The sequence below is a fragment of the Camelus bactrianus genome, chromosome 27, assembly GCF_048773025.1.
Source record: "Camelus bactrianus isolate YW-2024 breed Bactrian camel chromosome 27, ASM4877302v1, whole genome shotgun sequence".
NCBI classification, from domain to species: Eukaryota; Metazoa; Chordata; class Mammalia; order Artiodactyla; family Camelidae; genus Camelus; species Camelus bactrianus.
In genome coordinates, this window is record NC_133565.1 from 10,787,110 (window position 1) to 10,809,218 (window position 22,109).

The 22,109-nt window shown below is 46.8% G+C and overlaps 1 protein-coding gene across 3 annotated transcripts in view; it reads right to left on the reverse strand.

The window, feature by feature from the left end:
* The window catches only part of GABRA5 (gamma-aminobutyric acid type A receptor subunit alpha5), a 79,429-nt gene that overhangs the window by 43,136 nt on the left and 14,184 nt on the right, over positions 1-22,109 (reverse strand). For all 3 annotated transcript variants that reach the window (XM_010946256.3, XM_074354008.1, XM_074354009.1), the window contains exons 4-6: positions 20,973-21,094; positions 19,067-19,134; positions 18,744-18,964 (exon numbers count right to left, since the gene is read on the reverse strand). In XM_010946256.3, coding sequence (XP_010944558.1) covers positions 18,744-18,964; positions 19,067-19,134; positions 20,973-21,094 — 411 coding nt within the window. The remainder of the gene's footprint in view (positions 1-18,743; positions 18,965-19,066; positions 19,135-20,972; positions 21,095-22,109) is intronic.

Here is a 22,109-nt window from a genome sequence, read left to right on the forward strand (position 1 = left end):
TAAATTTGAGAGTTTGAGATTTGCAAATATTAACTACTACATATGAAAACAGATTAAAATTTTTCTTCTGTATAGCACAGGGAACTATATTCAGTAGCTTGTAGTAACCTTTAATGAAAAACAATATGAAAACGAATATATGTAGGTATATGCATGACTGAAATATTATGCTGTACACCAAAAATGGATGCATTGTAACTGACAATACTTCAATAAAACAGAATATATAGAAATTATAAATATATATGAACCTCATACAGAACCTTAAAAAATGTATGAGGCAAAAACTGACAAAATTCAGGAAGAAATAAGACAGTTCTACAATAATACTTGGAGACTTCAATATTACACTTTTGATCATGGTTAGAAAAGCTGGACAGAATAATGACAAGGAAATAGAAGATTTAAACTACACTTGTAACCCAACTAGACCTACCAGATGTATGCAGAGAACTCCATGCAACAACAGCAGAATATACACTCTTTTCAAGGGCACATGAAACACTGCCCCAGATAGACCATCCGTTCAGCAAAGTCTCAATACATTTAAAAACACTGAAATCATACAAAGCATCTCCTCTGACCACAAGGGAATGAAACTAAAAATCAATAACGGAGGGTGGGGGGCGGGTATAGCTCAATGGCAGAGCACATGCTTAGCATGCATAAGGTCCTGAGTTCAATCCCCAGTACCTTCATTTAAAAAATAAATATATAAAGCTAATTACCCCCTAACAAAATTAAAAAAAAAAATTTTAATAACAGAAGAAAAATGGAAAATTCCACAAATACGTGGAAGCTAAACAACGCACTGCTGAATAGCAAAAGGCGTCAAAGAATAAATCACAAGCAAAATGAGAAAGGACCTTTGAGACGAAGGAAAACAGAAACACGGCACACGAGAACCTCCGAGACGCAGCAAAGCGGTGCTTGGGGGGAAGCTCAGAGCTGCAAACACCTGCCTTAGGAGGGAAGCAAGCTTTCAAGTCAGTAACCTAATTTTACATATTAAGGAACTAGAAAAAGAAGAATAAACTGAACCCACGGCTAACTGGAGGAAGGAAACACTGAAGACTGGACAAGTGAAACAGCGAACAGGAAAACACCAGCCCCCCTCACAGACAGGTCACAGGGCACGCTGGCCCGGGACTTCAGCGCCCCCAGGGCGCAGCCCCGGGCCAGGCTTCCACGCCACAGAGGCCACAGGCTTCCGTCCCTGCATCGCTTCTCCCAGAATTCTGAATGCTGCAGACAATGGACGATTTGAGCAGGATTTATCTTACGTAGCGTTATTTTGTTTCAACAACCCAGAATCTTTTGAATGGTGACGCCACACCCCTCTTTGGGGGGAGCTGTTAGAATGGGTGGTGTTGAAGCACGTGGGTGAGGAGACGGACCCTTGCTGTGCCGGGTGAGGCCGAGAGGGCTGAGCCCCACCTGCGTGGGGCCCCGTGCTCTGTAACACAAGGGCTTGGATTACATCTTCTGTTGGCCTCCACTCACCGGGCAGTGGGGATTTCTTTGTTCAAACTCAGAGACTCAGCGATTTTCTACCTAGATCTGCCAATCAGTGTCATCCCTTCTCAGTTTCCCTGACTGTCGTCTGACCATCAATCTCCTCCTTCCACTTCACATTTCAGAATTCTCTCCTTTCTACTAGAGCAACTCATTTTGTGACAGTCTGTCATTCCCGCTAAGTGGCCAGACACAGATTTGGGAACTGTATGGAGTTTCGCTAATCAGGAAGGATTTCAGGCTTTTCTCACTATCTGTCCAATTACTGAGCTCAAGGCTGCCAGTTCCCAAGTGCCATCAACTTAGGAAAGGTGCATTATTTTTAGAAAACTGCGATAAAACATGCACTGAAAAGTCCCCTCCTGGGTTGCCTTTATCTCCAGTACACAGTGAGCACCCAGCAAGTGGCGCTGGCTGGTCTGCACCAGGTCTGCAGAGCACAGACTCGGGTACCTGCAGGGAGAAGCTGAGCGCGAGACAGAGGAAGTGACAAGGGGAATTAGGTTCCACTCGCCTAATCACCGGTAGACAGGTGAGAGACACGAATTCTGAAACTTTAGATTTTGTCAGTGAGTAAACTGTACTTCTCCAAGTTTGTAAAGAAATGGGCACCTTGAACGTGCAGGTGGGGCAGCGCTGCGTCGCGGGTTGGGACGGTCTGTGCGGTGCTGTAGCGTCTCACCGATGCCCATGCTAGTTTGCTGGGACTACCAAAGCAGTGTCACAGACTCGGTGGCTAAGACAACAGAAGTGAATTTTCTCACAGATCTGGAGGTCAGATTAAAGTGGGGCTGGCTCCTCCAGAGGCCTCTCTCCTTGCCTTACAGACGGCTGCCTTCTCCCTGTGTCTTCCCTCACACGGTCTTCCCTCTGTGTCCTGTCTGTGTCCTGAACTCTTCTCAAAGGACGCCAGACGTGGTGGATTAGGGCCCACTTCTAAGACTTCTTTTTAGCTTAATTGCATCTTTAAAGGACCTGTCTCCAAACATGGTCACATTCTGAGGAACTGGGGGTTAGGGCTTTAACGTGTAAATTTTGGGGGGATACCATTTAGCCCATAACAGTATCTAACTCATTTGCCTCTGACCTGCAGCAGCCCCCCACCGCTTTTCTGACTTGACAAATGACGTCATACAGACCGAAACAGACAATGAGGAAACCTACCTGAATTAGTTAAATTTGGATTGTTGAAAAGTGACTTTAAAAGGGGGGAGGGTGAAGACTTTTGAACTTGTGAGACATTATGGTCCATTTCACATGCCTTTTCATGAGATCTTTTGAAAAGCTCTTTTGTGGCTGCCTTGCAGGGACACCGAGACATTTTTGGCTCCTTTGGGGGCAACATTAACACCCACTCAGAGACACCTCAGAGCCTTTAAAAAGAAGGCAAATGTATTCCAAGTAATCTTTCCATCCCTGTACGGTACAAAGTGAAAAAGCAGTCAGAGGTGCTGGGTTCCAAGACCGTTCAAGGCGGGAAGGATGTAAACTGATAACCTGGGGGGGAAACGTGTCATTAAAGGGAGATGGGCCGGGGTCCCTGCATCTTTTTGTAGTACAGCACGTTGTGGGGGGGGTGGTCCGCCCAGCTCTCACGGAGACCCTGACCCAGCCTGGCTGACAAGGACTGAACGGGATTCCTCTGGGCCAGGTGCTGTGAAAAAGCTCTTTTCACTTAACATTCCCAACAACCCTGGAAGTCGGGCACTACTTTTACACCCATCTCACAAACGAAGAGAAGTTACAAGGCGTCTCCCATGTTGCACAGTTAGTGGCGCAGTTAGGACCCCCGCCCAAGGGGAAGGGTTCCTGAGCCCGCGCACAAGTTGGCGTTGAGTCAAGAACTTGCAAGTTAATTAACAAGCTCTGTGGCCCTCACAAGGGACACTCGGAGTGTTTTAAATTGTCTTGGCTTCTGTGTTCAGAATGAATAATTCAGTGACTCCCCAAGAGCCAAGAGTCAGCCAAGTGCCGTGGCAACATTCCCGGCGGAGGTGAGGGGCCGGAGGGAGGCTGGCCGGCAGGGTAGGACGTGAGTGATGGCTGGGACCCCAGGTAGCCGGGGCTGGAAAAGACAGGCTAGCACCACCTGACAGAGAAACAATGAAAAGGAACCAGCTGGTCCACTAAACGCCAGGGAAGCAGGTGCTATCTGAGAAGAGCTCTGGGCTGCGTGTCAGATCTTGGCAAATGTGCAAAAGGGCATGTCCTCCTGGCCAGTGGGAGCCGGGGACCACACAGGATGAAATCAGGGCTTGTGTTTTCCAGCATGTAAGTAAACAGATAGTTTGGGCCATGGAAACAGAAGAATTTTCAGAGAAGAAACCCGGCAGTGAGACAAGGAGGCAAGCTGTCCCAGGGCCCGAGGCTCTGTTGATGTGATTGTGTCTCTAGGTCTGTGTGGCTTTTTGACAGAGTCGCATGTCTCTGTTCAGTCCCCTACAGGACAGAGCCAAACACACACCCAGCCTCCCTACCGGAGGGCACACCACGCACCTCGAGTGGCTGAGACAAAGGAGGGGTCTGGTGAGTGGGGGACACAGGGAAACACAGGCCTCTGCAATGAGAGGGGTGAACGCTTGTCAGGAGAGTTCATGCCCCAGTGTTCAGAAGGCCAGGGGGTTTAAGATGAAGGACAGTGAGGGAAACTGGATCTGACCAGCTTGATCCTTGACAGCCACGGACCAGCTTTTATAAACAGATGACAGTGAAGTCCTGAGCACCACGGGCTCTCAGCATGTCACAGAGGAACAGTGGAACCTGTGACTCCAGCACATCCCAGGAGGAAAGGAGAGATGTGGCCAGTCTGGGGGGTCAAGACAGGTTTGATCCTTGAGCAAGAATTTCCCGGAGCCCCAAAGCAAAAGTGACCAGCCCTGGATGCAGGGAGTCGGTCCTTGCCCACCTTGTAGTTCTGTTCTTCCAAGAGATCATCACACGCTTTTTATATTTCTTCTGTCTGACTCCAATTTTCATATTTTTGCACATTTTTGTCCCTGTGTCTAGAACCAACACCCTTGCAACTCTACTCCTCACCCCAACAGCCGTGCCTCCTTAAGACTCGGCTCAGACAGCCCCCCATCATCCCCTCTGTTAACCCACCCTGTCCCCACCCACCAGCCCAGGAAGGCAGGTCATACACCCGCCTGCATCTCCTTGACATCAGGTTCCACGGATGGGGTGGGATGCACCCTCTAAAGTTCTTTCAAATAACTGTAAATTGAGGAAGGGATGGAGCAGGTGGGGAGAAAAAGATGGTTAAGTGCAGGGCTGAGGAGGGGAGGACAGAAGGCAGTCAGCCTGGCTGACAGGTCAGCTCCCAAGATCCCTGCTTAGTTATTTAAATTAACACACAGGGAAATCAGCCCAAACAGATCTTTTGTCTTGCCTCCCTCTCCCCCGTGTAATGGTTTAATAATACACTTTCGGTGGAAAGATTAAGGCTCACCCCCTCACCACCACCCCCGGCCCATCCACGCTTACGCCGCACACAATGATCCGCATCTAGCGCTGACAGCCCCAGGGACATCCTTCCAGAAGCACAATCGTGCACCCGGAAAACAGGCAGGGGAGGGAGGAGGAGCATGTCCTCCAGAAGGAGGTACCGTTTTCCGTTATCCGAGTTGGGGAGCAGAGCAGAGCTGCGGGGCGAGGGGCCTGACGGAGCGCCCTGTTGCAGGTGAGCCCAGGGGCGGTGAGGCCGGCAGCGCCCACCGCTCAGGGCTTGGCTGCTGCCGCTTGGCACCCAGGGAAAGGGTTGAGCCGAACAGGAAACATCTACTTTGACTGAGTTTTGTGTGTGCTCGGTATCTTCATTCAGCAGTCTCAGAGCCGCACTGTCTCCACGTCGTTAAAATGGAATTCAGCCTTCCTCTGACCCTTCTGAGAAACCCTGGTGCCCTTCAGGTGTCCCCATGCGGTCCTCCTCCAGCCACTACCTCGGGAGCATCACTGCTTCTGCAAGACGGATCCAGGAGTCCTTTCTGCCACCTCTCACGCATCTCTCCGTTTCAGTTCCCCCAGGAGGTCCCGGAGGTTCTCCCTCCACCTTGACTCTGTCCATTTCTCCTCATTTCCATCTCTCCGCCGCCAGCAGGGCTGCCCTCATCTACTGCCTGGATGTGGCAGTCACCCCCGAGCAGCACCGTGATTCCACCAGGAAGCCTCATTCCCCCACGCCATTTTTCCCACAAAGCAGCAGACACCTAAGCTTAAACCATGACAGAGCCCCTCGCACTAGGATGCACCTCACTCCCTGCATCAGCCTTTCCTTCAGTCCTCAATTGCTGGCTCAGGACACCCAGCCAGGGCCGTCTTGTCCTTCTGGCCACAATTACCAAGTGCCTTAGAGGAGCCTTTCCTGGGCCCATGCCCAACTAAGAGCCCCCCGCCCCTACTCTTGTCTCCCACAGTCTTCCTCTTCTCTGGGTTTTAAAGCTAATAGAAAATAACATTTCCTATGTTTATATTTAATGGTGTGTGTTTATTGACCTTACTAATATTGCCTGGAGCATTGTGAGAAAAAAATTAGATTCAATTGGAAATAAAAGATAAGTTCAAAAATAAAAATTAGATTAACAATGTTTATTATTTTCTTATTGGATGTCTTTAAAAATATTTACAGTCTATTTGATTATTAATCCATTTAAAATTGCTTTTTAAAAAAATCGCCCATTAAAAGACCGTAGGGCATGGTAGCATTTTGGAGACCGCGGTCTGCATCCCTCCACGAAGATCAACAATTAAACTGCCGCCCGTGAAGAGGCCAGCTCTGGGGGCCACCTTCCACCTCCCGGAGAGGAAGAGCCGGTGAGTCAGCAGGGTCCCCAGCCTTTCTGAGGGGACCCGCGCTATGTGAAAGTCCTGTTTCACTTACACCCCACCCAGACTGGCAAAGCTGGATTACAGACACGGCTGGGGACACGGAGGAAAAGCAGGGGCACTAGTGGCAGCCGCACAGCGGGAGTGACAGTGCCTCAAAGGGACCTGCTCTGCAGGCATAACCAGCACATGTTGCCACAGAGGAAAGCAAAGGCCAGCACAGCCACCGCCGAGCCCCTGCAGATTCCCCAGCTTCCACCCCGTGGGTATCTCACTGCCACCAGCTGCTGGAGTCTTTCCCTGGTCCCTCCCCTGGGCCCCTGCCAGAGCCTGGGCACCACATCAGCAGCCAGCCCAGGCCTCTGCGGCTGCATGACTTCCAGCCCAGACACCTACAGCTGATGCCCCTACCATGCACGCACTGCAGGCCACCCGCACCGGCGGGGCCCCTGCACGTTGCTGTCTTCCACCACAGTGCGCACACCCACGGAAGGCTGCAGCCTCAGGGTAGCACGCCGAGAGCCAAGGTCCCCACCACTGCTAGTGGGCCCGGATCAGGCCCTGTCTTCTGTCATTGATCTGCCCACTGCACTCACCTGCAGCCAGCCCCAGCATGCCCCCAGCCTGACCCAACATCTGTCTCCACCGCTGCCTGCCCATGGCATGATCCAGCAACCGCACATGCACACAGCCAGCCAGGGCTGCCAGTGAGCCCGCAGCTGACCCAGCCCCTGCTGCCTGTCCTGGCCCACACCACTACATGTGTGTCTGCCACTGGCCCCTGCAGCACACTGCTACCACTGGCTCTGGCCACCACCGCCATCGGAAGTCCTTACCTAACAATAATTATTTAGTGTAAAAGTACACGGATTGAATTCTCTAATCAAAAGATATAGAGTGGGTTAAAGGATTAAAAAACAAGACCCAATTATATGCAGCCGACAAGAGACTCATGTTAACTTCCCTTAAAGTTAAGTGGCTCAAAGTGAAGGTATGGAAAATGCAAATGGAAACCAAAGGAAAGCAAAGGTAACTACTTACATCAGACAAAACAGACTTTAAGCCAAAACTGTAAGAAGAGACAAACAAGGTCATTATATGATGAATACAGGTCAATTCATCAAGATAATATAACAGTCTTAAATATATATGCCCCCAACATCAAAACACCTAAATATATTAAGCAAATACTGACAGATCTGAAGGAGGAAATAGATGACAGTACAGTGATAGCAGGGAAATTCAAGCCGCACTTTCAATAATACGCACACAGCATCCAGACTGGAAATAAGGAGAGCTGGACAAGCAGCAAGCATACTTTAGACCAATGGACCTAACACGCATGCAGAGCATCCCACCCAAGAGCAGCAGAGCACACATTCCTCTCAGGTGCACATGGAACGCGCTCCAGGATATGACAGGACACAAAAAGTCTTAGCAAGTGTAAGATGACTGAAATCATACCAAATGTCTTTTCTAACCACAATGGTACGAAACTAGAAATCAACAATAGGAAGAAAACTGAAAAATTCACAAATATATAGAAATTAAATAACACGCTCTTGAACAACCAATGGGCCAGAGAAGAAATGAAAAGGGAGAACAAACAATATCCTGAAGCAAATGAAAATGGAAATACAACATACAGAAACCTGAGGAATGCTGTGAAAGCAATGCGAGGAAGGAAGTTCATAGACAAATGCCTAGAATGGGGGGAAAAATCTCAAAATAAGCACTCAACTTCACATCTCAAGGAATGAGAAGAAGGACAAACTAAACCCAAAGTGAGCAGAAGAATGAAATAATAGATCAGAGCAGAACTTTTAAAAAGAGAGACCAGAAAAAAATAAAGATTAACCAAACTAAGAGCTGGGGTTTTTTAGCGATAAACAAAACTGACAAACCTTTAGCTCGACTAAGAAAAAAAGAAGACACAAATAAATAAAATCAGAAATAAAAGAGGAAGTGTTACAACTAATACCACAAAATACAAAGGATCATAAAAGACTACCATGGACAACTATATGCCAACAAGCTGAATGACCTGGAGGAGATGGAGAAATCCCCAGAAACACACAAGCTACCAAGGCTGGATCAGGAACAGAATATATGATCAGATGAAAAATGAGAAAGGAGATTGAATCAGTAATCAAAAACCTCCCAACAGAGAAAAGCCTAGGATCAGAGGGTTTCACTCATGATTTCTACCAAGTGTTAAGAGAAGAATTAACATCAATCCTTCTCAAAACACTGAATTCTTCAAAAACACTGAAGAAGGAAGAACACTCCCAAATCCATTTTACAAGGCCAGCATCACCCTGGTACCAAAGCCAGACAAGGACACTGCAAGGAAACTACAGACCAGTATCCTGGATTAATTTAGATGCAAAAATTCATGACAAAATGTTAGTAAGCCAAATTCAACAGCATATTAAAAAGATCATACACCACAATCAAGTGGGTTTATTCCAGAGATGCAAGGGTGAGTCAACATACACAAGTCAATAAATAAGATACACCACATAAACAGAATAAAAGCTAAAAATCATATGATCATCTCAGAAGATACAGAAAAAGTATTCATCCTTTCATGATAAAAATATTCAATAATTTGGGTATAATAGGAATACACCTCAATGTAAGAAAGGCAATATATGACAAGACCACAGCTAATGTCACACTCAGTGGTGAAAGTCTGAAGCTTTTCCTCTGTCAGGAACAAAAGTGCTCACTCTTACCACTCCCATGTGACATAGTTACTGAGTGTCCTAGTCAGAGCAATCCGACAAGAAAAAGAAATAAAAGGCACTCACATCAGAAAGAACTAAAACTGTCTTTGTTTTCAAATGATACAATCTTATATATAGAAAATCCTAAAAACTCCATCAAAAACCTTTTAGAACTAATCAAAGAATCCAGTGAAGTTCCAGGATACAAAATCAACAGACAGAAATCAGTTCTATTTCTATACACTGATTCAAAACAATCTGAAAAAGAAATAAAGCAAACAATGCCATTTACGATAGCACTGAAAACAATAAAATACTTAGGAATAAATGTAACCAAGGAGGTGAATGATCTGTTCACCAGAAACTACATGGTTTTGATGAAAGAAATTGAAAAAGACACAAATGGAAAAAAAAAAAATCTCATGTTCATGAATTGGAAGAATCAATATTGGTAAAATGTCCATATTAACCAAAGTCATTTACAGACTCAATGCAATCTGTACCAAAATCCCAAAAGGCATTTTTCACAGAGACAGAAAAACAATCCTACAATTTGTATGGAACCGCAAAAGCGAAAGCAATCCTGAGGAAGATGAGCAGAGCTGGAGGCGCCACACATCCAGATTTCAACTATACTACAAAGCTATAGTGCTGAAAGCAGTATGCTTAATATTGACTTAGAAACAGAAACACAGACCAAATGGAATGGAATCAAGAGTCCAGAAGTGAACCCTTGGACATCCAGTTAATTAATATTTGACAAAGGAACCTAGGACACTTGTAGGGAAAAGAATTGTCTCTTCAATACTTAGTGTTGGGAAAACTGCATAACCACATGCATAAGAATGAAATCAGACCCCACACACAAGAATGAACCTGAAATAGGTCAAACACTTAAACATAAAACCTGATACCATGAAACTGCTGGAAGAAAACATGAGGGAAAAGTTCCCTGACACCAGTCATGGCAACAAATTTTTCGGATATAGCAAGAAAAGCAAAAATTCATAAGTGGGACAACACAAACTGAAAAGCTCTCGCAGATCAGAAGAAACACTCATCAAAGTGAAAAGGCAAGTTACGGAATGGGAGAAACTATTTGCAAATCATATACTTCACAAAGGGTTGTTTTCCAAAACATATAAAGAGCTCATACAACTTAATAAGGAAAAAAACTGAACAATTCAATCTTAAAAATGGGCAGAGGAAATGATAAGACATTCTCCCAAAGAAGACATGCAGATGGCCAACAGGTACATGAAGATTCTCAGCATCGCCTGTCAACAGGGAAAGGCAAATGCAAACCCAAAATGAGAGGATGATCTGTCAGAATGGCTATCCTCAAAAAGACAACAGCAAACAAGTGTTGGCAAGGATGTGGAGAAAAGGGGACACTTGTACACTGCTAGTGAGAATCTAAGTTTGGTGCAGCCATTACAGAAAAGAGTATGGAAGTTCCTCAAAAAATTAAAAGTAGAACTACTGTATGACCCAGCCATTTCACTTGTGACTAGATACCCAAAGGAAATGAAAATGCTAACTTGAAAAGCTATCTGAACTCTCATGTTCATTGCTGTGTTTTTCTCACAATAGACAAGATATAAAAACAACCTAAGTGTCTTTCTCCGCATGACTGGATAAAGAGGATGTGATATACACACATACATACTTGCAATGGAATATTATTTGGTCATGAGAAATAAGACAATTCTGCCATCTGCCACAAAATGGACAAACCTTGAAGGCATTGTGCTAAATGAAATGTCAGACTGAGAAAGACAAATACCGTATAAGACTGCTTACATGTGGAATCTAAAACAGCCACACTTACAGAAACAGAGAATAGATGGGTTGTTACCAGGGGCTGGGGAGATGTCAGTATAAAGTTACAAAACATCTAGCTAAAAAATAAGTAAGTTCTAGGTACGTCATGTGGAAGAATGGTGATTATAGTTACAAAACTGCATTACATACCTAGAAGTTGCTAAGAAGATAGATCTAAATTGTTCTCACCACAAAAACAGACTTGGTAATTATGGGATGTGATGGAGGTACACCTTCATCTTATGCAGCATTATATGTCAATTATCTCAGTAAAACTAGAAAATAAATATATTAAAAAACAAATGTATCATAAATGCTTTAACTTTCTTCAAGACTATTTTAAAAATTTGTTTGAAGCCCGAGGATTCCTAGAGTCCTCTGACCCTTCGTCCCTTCCTCTGATGCGTTACAGGAAAAGCTGGCTGCTGCTGGTCCGCGTGCTGTGTGTGCAACTATGATCAGGGCCAGTGGAAAAAATACGATCCCTAAGAGACGTTTCTGCCCGCTCTTAGCTTCTGCTGGATGTCCAACTGAACTTTCTGTGATGATATGAATGTCCTGTATCTGTGCTGTCCGGTACTGAAGCCACTGTTCACACTAGCTACTGACCACTTAAAATGTGGCTAGTACGAGAACCTGAATTTTGAATTTTATTTAACATTAAGTTTACATTAAGACACAACGGCTACTGTATCAGGCAGCACAGATTATAGGAAAAACAAAACTCAAAACTCATGATCCAGCTGGGAAATAACCTTAAGCATCTGAGGACTCAGCCCCTTCTTTCTTATTCCCAAGTATCAGAAACATGCACGGTTATTTCCAGGGTAGATACAGAAATCCTCGCGGCATTAGCCACATGATGGAGAGACAGTGACCCCTCTGAACTGCGTGAGACCCAGGGTGCTTGGCTGACCTTTCTGGTTCATCTCAGACTCAAGGCGTGGGCAGAGTATGCATGAAATGAGGCCACCATTAGCTCACTAGAGGGACCCCTCGTGTCCCCGTCCCCCCCCCCCCCCCCCCCCCCCGGCAGAGAGACGGCAGGACCTTTTCGGAAGCTCTGACACTGAGTCAGCATCCTGATGTCCCAATGGCTTTGGGGGTCGGTGCCGGCCAGCTGCGGGCTGGTGAGGGTGTGGGGCTGAGGACAGCATTCCTGGCTCTGAGAAACTTCGGGTCGGTTGCAGACATGCCAACTGCATCCAACCGGAACACTCCCCAGAAACACAGCACTTTGCTTTCCCTCAGCGTGTTTCTCGGTGAAACCGGCGCTTTCTCAGGGCTGGTGTAAGCGCCCCTGAGCGCGGGCCTCGCGCCCTCAAAGTAAGCGGACGAGCGCCACCTGCTGGAGGTCATTCTCACCGGTGTTGGCTGAACAGAGCGCGCAGCTTACCGTGCATGTTTCTTAGATATTTCATTAAAGTAGGTACAGGGAGTTGAGTTGGGCATTTGGACTTTACTGATAGACTAATTCCTGTGTATCCATCTTCACCTGCTTCATCTGCCTCCTCTATGAACAGGGATAATGATGGTACCGAATTCTTAGGGTGTTACAAAGATGACTTTATCTGTCTCAGGTATCTGGCACATAGTGAAGGCTATCTATAGACCTTTCTGAAAAGCAATTAGCAGCCCGGGTCTTGAGGTCCTTCCCATTCGACATCACCCAGGGCCTGGGTCTCACCTTTGTGCGGTGGGGGAATGGGACCTGGGACCAAGATCCTGGCCAGCACCTGCCTAAGACTTTCCACCCAATGCCTCCACCTACCGCCTCCAAGGAGAGGTCCCAAGAGCCTCCTCAGCACCTTGGGGGAAATGTGGCCCTGAGCTTGCAGGGGGCTTCTTTCCAAGAAAGTCCCTGCCTGGAGAGGGAGGCCCAAGGCACCAGCGCAGGGGAGCACCGTGCAGCAGCCCGGCTCCTGTCTCACTAGGACTGAGTGACCGACAGCCTCGGGGGGGTCAGGCCCTATGGAGACAGAAATGTGCTGGAGATGACCCACTTGCAAAGGCTGAAGTGGTCCAGACTAACCGCCCAAAAGTCTCCACTGACTGGAGTGAGCGGACCCAAGATAATTCCAGTTGTGTTTTGAAACTGAATAAGCAAGAAACCTGTATTACAAAGTCCTCATTTGTTTGTATCCCCCAAGTACAACGTGTTAGCCAGGCAGCAGCCTGAATCTGCATGACACTGGCAGAAACCTAAACACTGAGCGCGTCTGTGGAAGAGAATTTTTCTAGATCCCCCTTTCAAATCTATCAAGCTAAGGTCTGAGCGGTGAGATGGCCTAGGTTAAGGAAGGTGTTTGGTTCCATCGCCAACGTTCAGTAAATTCCTCCTGAGGGCCAGCCCAGGAGCCAGGCACCGAGAGCCCACCGACTGCATGAAATTACACAGGATCATGTATGATGGAGACATGGTCCCATTGTCAGATGCTCAGAGTGCACCCGGGCTGTCAAATGCAGGTGGCAAATGCTCCAGACCAGGTGACTCGGGAGCTCACCCAGGGGCTGGCAGGTGACAGAGAGGAGGCTTCAGGGAGCCAGTATGGAGCTGTCCGGGTGTCCAGTGCCCGAGAAAACTGAGGGAGGGAGTGGGCGCACACCCGATGGGGAGACGAGGTGAGGGCGGCGGTGCAAAGCCAGGTCCCCCAGCCCCACATTTAGGAACAAAGGTCATTCTCAGTCAAGCAAGCACACAAATTGTTCTGGGAGATTCGTTTCCCAAAGGGAGAGAAACTGACGTGACTGGAAATCTTGGGATGAGTGAGTGTTACACATGGGTTTTTCTACTGCTGGTCACGTCTTATGTAGCAAAACGGACTGAGACTTCTTTTCAGTTTCACAGGAGAAGTGTCAATGAGGCAGTGCCAGAGGCCTCCCTGCTCCTGCTGTTGGAGGGAGAGGAACTGGATGGTTTTTCTAGAGAGTGACCTGGAAATATGTATTGAAAGGCTTATCCCCTGGCCAATCCCTGGACTTTAGCCAATGGGTAGAATTATGTGCTTGCATGACAGTATCATTTATCACAGAGGAAAACATGGAAAGGATATGTTTTTTAGAGACTATGTCATGACAGGATCCTGAACTGATGGAATGCGACAAATCACCAAACTTGAGAACAATTTTTGATGACAAGGGTAAAGGTTTTCAATATATTTTAAATTGTAAAGGTAATTACAAAGCAGGTTTCAGAGAATGAGACCACTTAAAAACTACAGGAGAGTCATGTGTGGACACATAGATATACACACATGTATGCATGTGTTCCTACACCCGGACACATGTTCATGGTACACATCAAACCTCACAGTGACTGTCCTTGGTCTGGATGTCATAACTGTATTCCACACTTGGTGATTTTCCATGCTTGTGAATTTTTAGATTATATATTGAGTCTTGTCATTAAAATAATGTCATCTTAAAAACGTCAGGATTTGGCCAATGTATCTGTTGGTGTCATGAAAGACCTTTTTAAGGAGATACTAGTGTTGTATGGATGGATGTGGATGCTTGTATGTGTATACACACATACACATACCAGGGCTTAGTTAAAAACTTCTAGTTATATGTGTATAATTTCCTTTAAGTATATTACCCACAAATCAAAACTATGTAGCATGAATATATTTCCTTCAAGTAAATTACTTACCCTGCACAATTGGGGCCAGCCAATTACCATGCAAAAATGTGACTGTCCTGCCTCCCAGTGGCCATTCAAGGAATAGCTCTATATATGATCATATTTTCGCACTGACCATCTCAGACTCTGCCGTGTATACTGCATTGAAAGAAACAGCCCCAAACAAACGACATTCTGGAAAAGGCACGGCTACAGAAACATACAAAGATGGTGGTTTCCAGGGGTCTGGGGGGAGGGAGGGAGGGAGCGGTGAATAGATGGAGCACAAGGGATTTTTAGGGCAATGAAGTTATTCTGTATGATACAATAGTCGTGGCTTCTTGTCATCATGCATTTGTCAAAGCCCACAGAATGCACAACAGCAAGAATGAACCCTAATGTAAACTATGGACTTCGGTTGATAAGAACGTGTCCATGTTGGTTCATCAATTGTACCAAACATGCCACACGGATGAGGGATGCTGAGGGTAGGGGAGTATGTATGTGTGGGAGAGGGCTCTGTGCGAACTGTATTTTCTGCTCAGTTCTGTTGTGAACATGAAACTGCTCTAAAAGAATAAAATTTATTTAAAAAAATTAAAAGAAACAGCCAACAGTAGTCTTAAGAGACCAAAGTAAAATGACCAAGGACTCATGAGCACTAAATGATAGTACCTAGACTTGAACTTAAGTCAGCCTAACTCTAAATCCAAGCTTTTTTCTCTTCATATTGCCCTAATTCAAAGCAGCATTTGCCACTGATGCTGAAAATTCATAAAGACATGCCTTCTTAAAATAAAAACAGCACAGGGGAACACACAGTGTGCGTGCGCTGTCCAGTGCTCTTTTACCAAGTGCAGCGTGTCCCTCTCCCCACGGAGGCACAGTGGCCGGCACTCCACGGCCCTAAGGCGGTCCTCCTGGGAGTCTGCACCTTCAGAGGGTGTGGAGGACACGGAGGTGAGAGGTGATTACGTCTCCCAGCTCACTTGTTATAAAGAAAATGTGTCGACTGCTCGGGCTCCTGGGGGAGTGGAATCAGGACTCGCTGTCATTCAGTGATGATGGGAAGTTCCACCCAGAAAAAGGAAAAAATTAGCATGGCTGGCCAGAAGGACAGCCATTCAGTTGCTGCATGGACTGAAGGCAAGCTCTGGGTTCTGTGCCTCCTCCCTCTTCATCTGGGGCACGGACAGCCCAGGGACTGTACTGCTGAGGGTCCCCTGGGGGATGCTGGCCACCAGCCTGACATCGGAAGCACAACTCTGGGGACAGTTCTGTAAAATGTGTCATTTTGTTTGCTACAAGATCATCCCGGAAGAAACTGCTCAGTACTTTGTAAGTGTCCACTCCTTGAGGGTCCAAAAGGACATGCCTGTTGCTCGCCTTGGGCTTTCCTTGAGCAGCTGGTGACTTTTACCTGTAGATCCTGTAAACAGATCACGCACTGGGGGTAGAAAGTTCTTAAGAACTGAAATTGCAGATTACCTCCAGGCAAGCGCTTAAGGCTTTTTAGAAGACATTTCGGGAGCTCGTGGCATCAACAGCTTATGCTTCCTTGGCTTCTCCGCAATCACCTATTTAAAGAATTCCATCTTTCTGAATTGTGTGCAGCTCTGCATACTACTTTACATGATTTCTGGAGCATGGTGGGGATTTTACATAAATGAAGCCTTCCCGTGTATAATAATCACTACAGTTACTTTTTAGAAGCTGGTAACAGTACTGTTTCAAACATTTCTAGACATTTGTCTCAGGTTAAAAGTGCATCATGTGAACCCTAGTTTGTCCTTCACTTTCATGCTTTTTTTTTTTAATTAGGTCCAAGTTTGAACAAAAATTTTAAAATATAGTTTTAGTTGAAAAATGTGCAGAAGTTTTATATTTCTTCCAATGTTTGGTAGCGTAAGCAGTGCGATAATAGAAATCCTTGTGCACAGAGCTTAGTCCGTATTTCCTAAAGACGGACACGACATGGGAATCACTGGGTCAGAGGATAACAATGGTTTTATATGACTCGTCAGGAGTGACTCAAGCACTAAGCAGAAAGGCTCAGTGACAGGAAGGGGCTCAGATGGGCTGTGCGATCAGTCCTGTCACCAGTAAACTGTTGCCATTTCACTGTATCTGCTAAATCCGTGGATTAAAATGCTGTCAAATTATAGCCAGAGCTCCAGCACATTAAAATTCCTAACACTTCCAAGTGGAACTACTCCCACCTTCCCAGTGTTGCATACGACTGAAAAAGAAAACCGGTTATCAGTTTTGCGGCTCATTCACAGCGGGCTCCCTCTGCACAAACAAGGATAAGTGACTGCTGACTAGTTGCTCTGGTTCTCACCATCTTCCTTCTGGGCGTGACACTTTAACAAGAGTAAGAAAAAGGCCAATATATGCCTAATAATGCTGTATCTCTCCAATTTTCAAATGTGATGGATTAAACAAGGAAATAGCTCACACCTGAACTCAAATTCCTGCTGCCCCCTCGCCCCCCAGCTGTGTGACCTTGGGCTGATCACCAAACATCTCTGAGCCTCAATCTGTTTGTTGGTTAATAGGAATGGTGTTCCCTAGCCGGCTGGGCTGTCTGAGGACTGAAAGGCTCTCTGTGTTTGTGAAGTTGCTTGGTACACAGACACTCAGTAAGGGTCCCTCCACTGCCTCTCCCTCTTCTAGACCAGGGGCTTATCTCACCACCGTGTCCAAGCCATCCCATTGTCTTAGGCAATGGACCTAACTGATCTCTCACTGTTAGAAACTAGATGTGAATCAAGAACAATAATCTATGGGGACTGGGGGTATTTCTATTCTATGAACAGAACGCAGGTGTGCACAGTAGGCTCACATGGTACCCACCCTGCATGGACCACCCCCAGCATCCACTAAGCCCTGGAACCCATCTCCACACCTGCTCTCTGCTCACAGGGCTAACCAAAGTGCTCTTAGTTTCACTGCCCAGCCTTCCTTTTCCCTAGAATGAGGACTAATTTTCAACCCTTGAGATAGTTCTCAGCTTCTCACATATTCTCTGAATGGAGAAGGCACTGTCCCGGGCACTGACGTGATGTTCACAACTCCTGTCTCCATCTGTGGGTGGAACATGTTCAAGATCAATGTAGGGAACAGGGAGAAGTGAGGCCTGGAACAGAATGCCAAGGTGTGTGCACAGCATCACCGATCAGAATCCTTACTGGGTTGTTTTAAGAAAAACCAAGTCCTGTTATCAAACAGGTTTGGGACATGATGTGTCAAAGCATTCCTCAGAATAAATGTTAGGACACACAGCTTCTAAAGACGACTGTATCAAAATTATTTTCCACTATGCCTACTTCTTTTAAATATAAGTTTATTGTGAAGAACTGTATCTAAGAGAAATTCTAATAACAGATACATAAATGCACATGCCTTTTTTTTTCTTAACTTGGCTTTAGTGCTTCTTTTTTTTTTTTTTTAACTTAAAAAAACATTTTCTGAAGTCTGCTAAGGCCCACCATGGAAACTGAAAAACTATAATGGAATCTTTCTCACTGGCCAATTTATTGATTTACTCAGATGCAATAAATAATTCAGAATTTTAAGAAAAATGACTAATGGATCATTCAAAATGAGAAACTAAAATTTAACCTCAGCATTTTAAGTGTTATCAAGCCATAGAAGAAAATGGGCTTTTAAAACTTCCAAAGGGTTGTACAATTACAACAAAAACGGAGATCTCCTTAGATGTTTTTAAAAATAAAATTTCTATAAAATAAATTTTCCCTAATTTATATTATCTGGGTCACTATTCCAAAGATGCTCTTGATTTTGAACAAATAAACAAGTATAGATCAATACCATGGACATACAGCAGACCAAGGAAGTAATCTACATGGACATCAGTACGGGCAGGTCAAAAGGTACAGAATACCCAAAACACACACACATACACACGACAGAATCCTCAAGCCCTCTGTGGGACTGCAGGGCCCTTGGGGTGGGAGGGTCGGCCCTGCCCTGCCCTGCCCCGCCCATCATCGGAGCCCCCGCCCACCCCTGCTCCACTCCGCCCATTCCCCTGGAATCCAGCCCATCCCTGCAGGGCTGCCGGCCCCGCCCTGCCCCGCCCACCGCCTCTCCGCCGGGAGCCCTCTCTGCCCAGGCCAGCCCAGCCCAGCCCAGGCCAGCCCAGCCCAGCCCAGCCCAGCCCAGCCCAGCTCCGCCGCAGCCCCGCACCGGGCCGGCTCACCGCTCACCGCATGGTGTAGAGCAGCGTGCCGTCGTCCTCCAGCCGCAGCAGCTTGTTGGGCGTGGTCATGTTGTGGGCGATGGACTTCTTCCCGTTGTGGAAGAACGTGTCTGGGGTCCAGATTTTGCTGGCAAGAAGGTTGTTGAGAGGGAGGCGCTGCATGGGCCCTTTAAACCGAAGCCTTTCATCTTTCCAGCTTTGTCGGAAAAACACATCTATGGTATATTCCTAGTGCAAAGGAAGGCAACAGGGTGCGACTTAGCAGAGGCGGCCCCGGGCGAGTCCTTCGGGAGTTAGAATGTCTGGGTGGGGCCGCGCCCTCGGACCTACCATTTCCGTGTCGGACACTGGGCCGAAGCTGGTCACGTAGATGTCCGTTCTCACCTGGGTGATTCGTTCTGAAACACAGACACAGGTTCCTCGCCAGGGCGCCCAGCTCACCATGGACCGCTCGGCCCAGGGTATTTACATGCTTTGTCTAGTGACCAATTTCACTCTTGGCAGCCAGAGGGCTTCTGTGATGTGTCTGGTACACTTAGAGGGCTTGACGAACACCAAATGAAACCCAGCTGCTCCAAAACTATCACAGGACGCAAACGGCCCGTCATACAGACAAAAGGGCCCGGGTCCCAGGCACTTCCGCTCCGGGGGGTGCAGTGTGAGTAGAGGGGTGACTCTTGCCGGAGACTTGGTGCTTTCCACACACGTGAGCGTCAGTGTCCTCCTGGGTGAACCCAGAACACCCCCAACCTCACAATGCACAACCCTCTCCCACAAACAGCAGCTTTTACAAAGTTAGACAATCAGGAGGAGGGGGACAGACTCCTCCCAGGACTTCCCATCCCAGCTGCAGCCTGGGATTGATCTCCGGAGACAGGGTGTATGAGAGGGTCCACAGTGTAGCCTTGAATAACAATGGCTTGAGGAGGAGGACCCACTCCCCCTTATATGGCATTCTGAATTGTTCGAAATTTTTATCATGGGAGATGTTCAATTAAAATTACTGAAAATATCCAGAGCAATGAAAGTAGCTAATAATACTGGGGGGACATGTGTGTTCCCAGGGTCCCACCAGGCCCTGTAACCCGCTATGGTTATGAGCACACTACAGCACCCCACTCTCCAACAAATAGCCCCAAACTGCTAGATTGTGTCATCACTGAGTCACAGCTCCCACGGCTTTCTCCCCCAGCACCTGGTTGTGGGGTAATCATATATGTGCATGGTGTGTATTTGCACGTGTACAAGTGTTTGATGCTGTGTTTTCAGTGCCTGTCTCCCCACTGAGATGCTGGCCCCAGAAGGCGCCTGCTTGACTCTGTGGTGTCCTCAGGGTCCCGCCCAGGGGGACTCGAATTTGAGTGGCAGAATGACAGCAGGAACTGACAGCAGCTCACTGGATCTCTAGTTGCTTTGACCCTGTAGGTGTGTCCACAGGGCCAGGAGCTGCCAGACATAGAAGCCTTGACTCCACGGGTGGAGTTAAACGGTGTCAAGGAGCCTACGAGGACCTCCCTTGCCCAAAAGGCAGAGAACGTCAAACCGTGCTTTAAATAACTGCCCCTGTTAAAAGTACAAACAATGGAGAAAGACCAAACGTTTTCCTCTGAGACTGCATTTGTTAGAGGGTCTCTACCTTACCTAACGGAGCAGGTTTCAAACGCATCACATCTAAACCAGCTAGAGCCATCACAAGGGCATCACACAGGCCTGGAAACAGCACATAATTCTCAGCACAAAATTAAGCCAACGGTACCCCGAAAGCATATCTTACCATCCATTTAATCAACTTCCACAGGGTCAAAGCAAATACTGTAATTACGGACCTCGTGAAAAAGTAAACACATAACAAGCATATAATGATGTAAAGAACTATTGCACTGAGTAGTGGATTCTGAGAAGGACTTGCATACATATGAGGGTATGGAGTGGACTATAAATTATTTCTCAGCTTCAGCCAACACCTCAGAAGCGGTTCCTCCCTAAGTGAGCCAGAAATGAATATCATAATGCGTTATCTCGGGAGAAAAGGGAGTCTGCAGACAGACCACTTCCCCTGGCTTCCTGCACCTGGAAAATGATAACACTTAGGAGCCTTGGCAACACCATCAATTCTAACTCCTGGCGGGGGAGCTGTTTGAGGAATTGTTTGAATCAACAGCAAATGTGAGCTTGAGACTAAGTTTAAGCGAAACTTTTGGGCCTCGAGGGCCTTTGTCGAGGAGCACACACGGACCTCCGAGCCCAGGCCGCAGTCTGTTGTCATAGCCGTCCAAGAGCCCGTCCAGGATCCTGGTAAATATCGTGATGTTGTCATTGGTCTCATCTTTTACGGAACTGGTTGGCATTTGTGAAAAGCTTGGGAACAGAGAAACAAAAGAAAGAGTTCAAACTTATGTTACTTACTACTTACAAATTCTTCTCAAGGTATGGAAGCCAAGGAATAACAACCCAGGGTATTATTTTGCATGCATAAGCCTTATTCTCAAAAATCTGGAATAGCCTTAATTCTTGAATAGCCAGCTAGAGAGTGCTGGTCACCCATCCATCAACCTTACGTGATGCTCAAAATCCATCCCTCCCTGATTCTGAGGAGCTGTTTGTGTCAACAGTGTAGCCACTGCACATGGACTAGCAGAGCCTAACCCACTCACGAGGGATTTCAGATGTCTGGTTTAAACCCAGAAAACCTGAGTCTTTGGGTTATGGGGTGTCGAGGGGATATTTAAAAACTTTATACAAGTTGAAAGGTGAGATTGGTGTGCCCAAATTTCACTGCATTCTTAATCGGAAGCATTTGTGCTGCGAGCATTATGGCAGGCCTAGAGCAGGTGGCAAAGGAATGACTGAGTCCATGAAGTCCCTCTGGGCTTCGGCCCCATCAGCTCAGCTAGTTGCCTGCACGCTCCGCTCCAGCAAAGCCCACGACATGGGGAGCAGGGATTGCAAAGCCCAGTTTTTAACCCCTGAGTTGACATGATGTCGCCTCTGGGAGCACAGGGCTCTGTGTGACCCAACGTGTCACCGTGCAATTAAAACCCTGAGAAGACTGGGCTGAACCTTCCAGGAAGACACAAGAAGAACAGTCTTGTTTGTACAATTCTGTGACGTTATCCGGGCCTCAAAAGTTTATGTCGATGAAGCAGCTAAGAAATGAGAAATGGCTCTGAACGGATTTGGGCAAACTGAGGAAGTTATCTGAAGGGAAGGAAAGTCGCAAGTCTAGAAGACGGTCACACGCCTGAACAACATGGATTCTGCCTCCGTGGAAAAAGCGGGGGACCATCGCTGCTTTTTTTCAGATGTGCAAGTAACAAGATGTATGTTATTGTCAAGAACCTGACCTACCCATGTGGCTTGGCTTCCAGGGAAA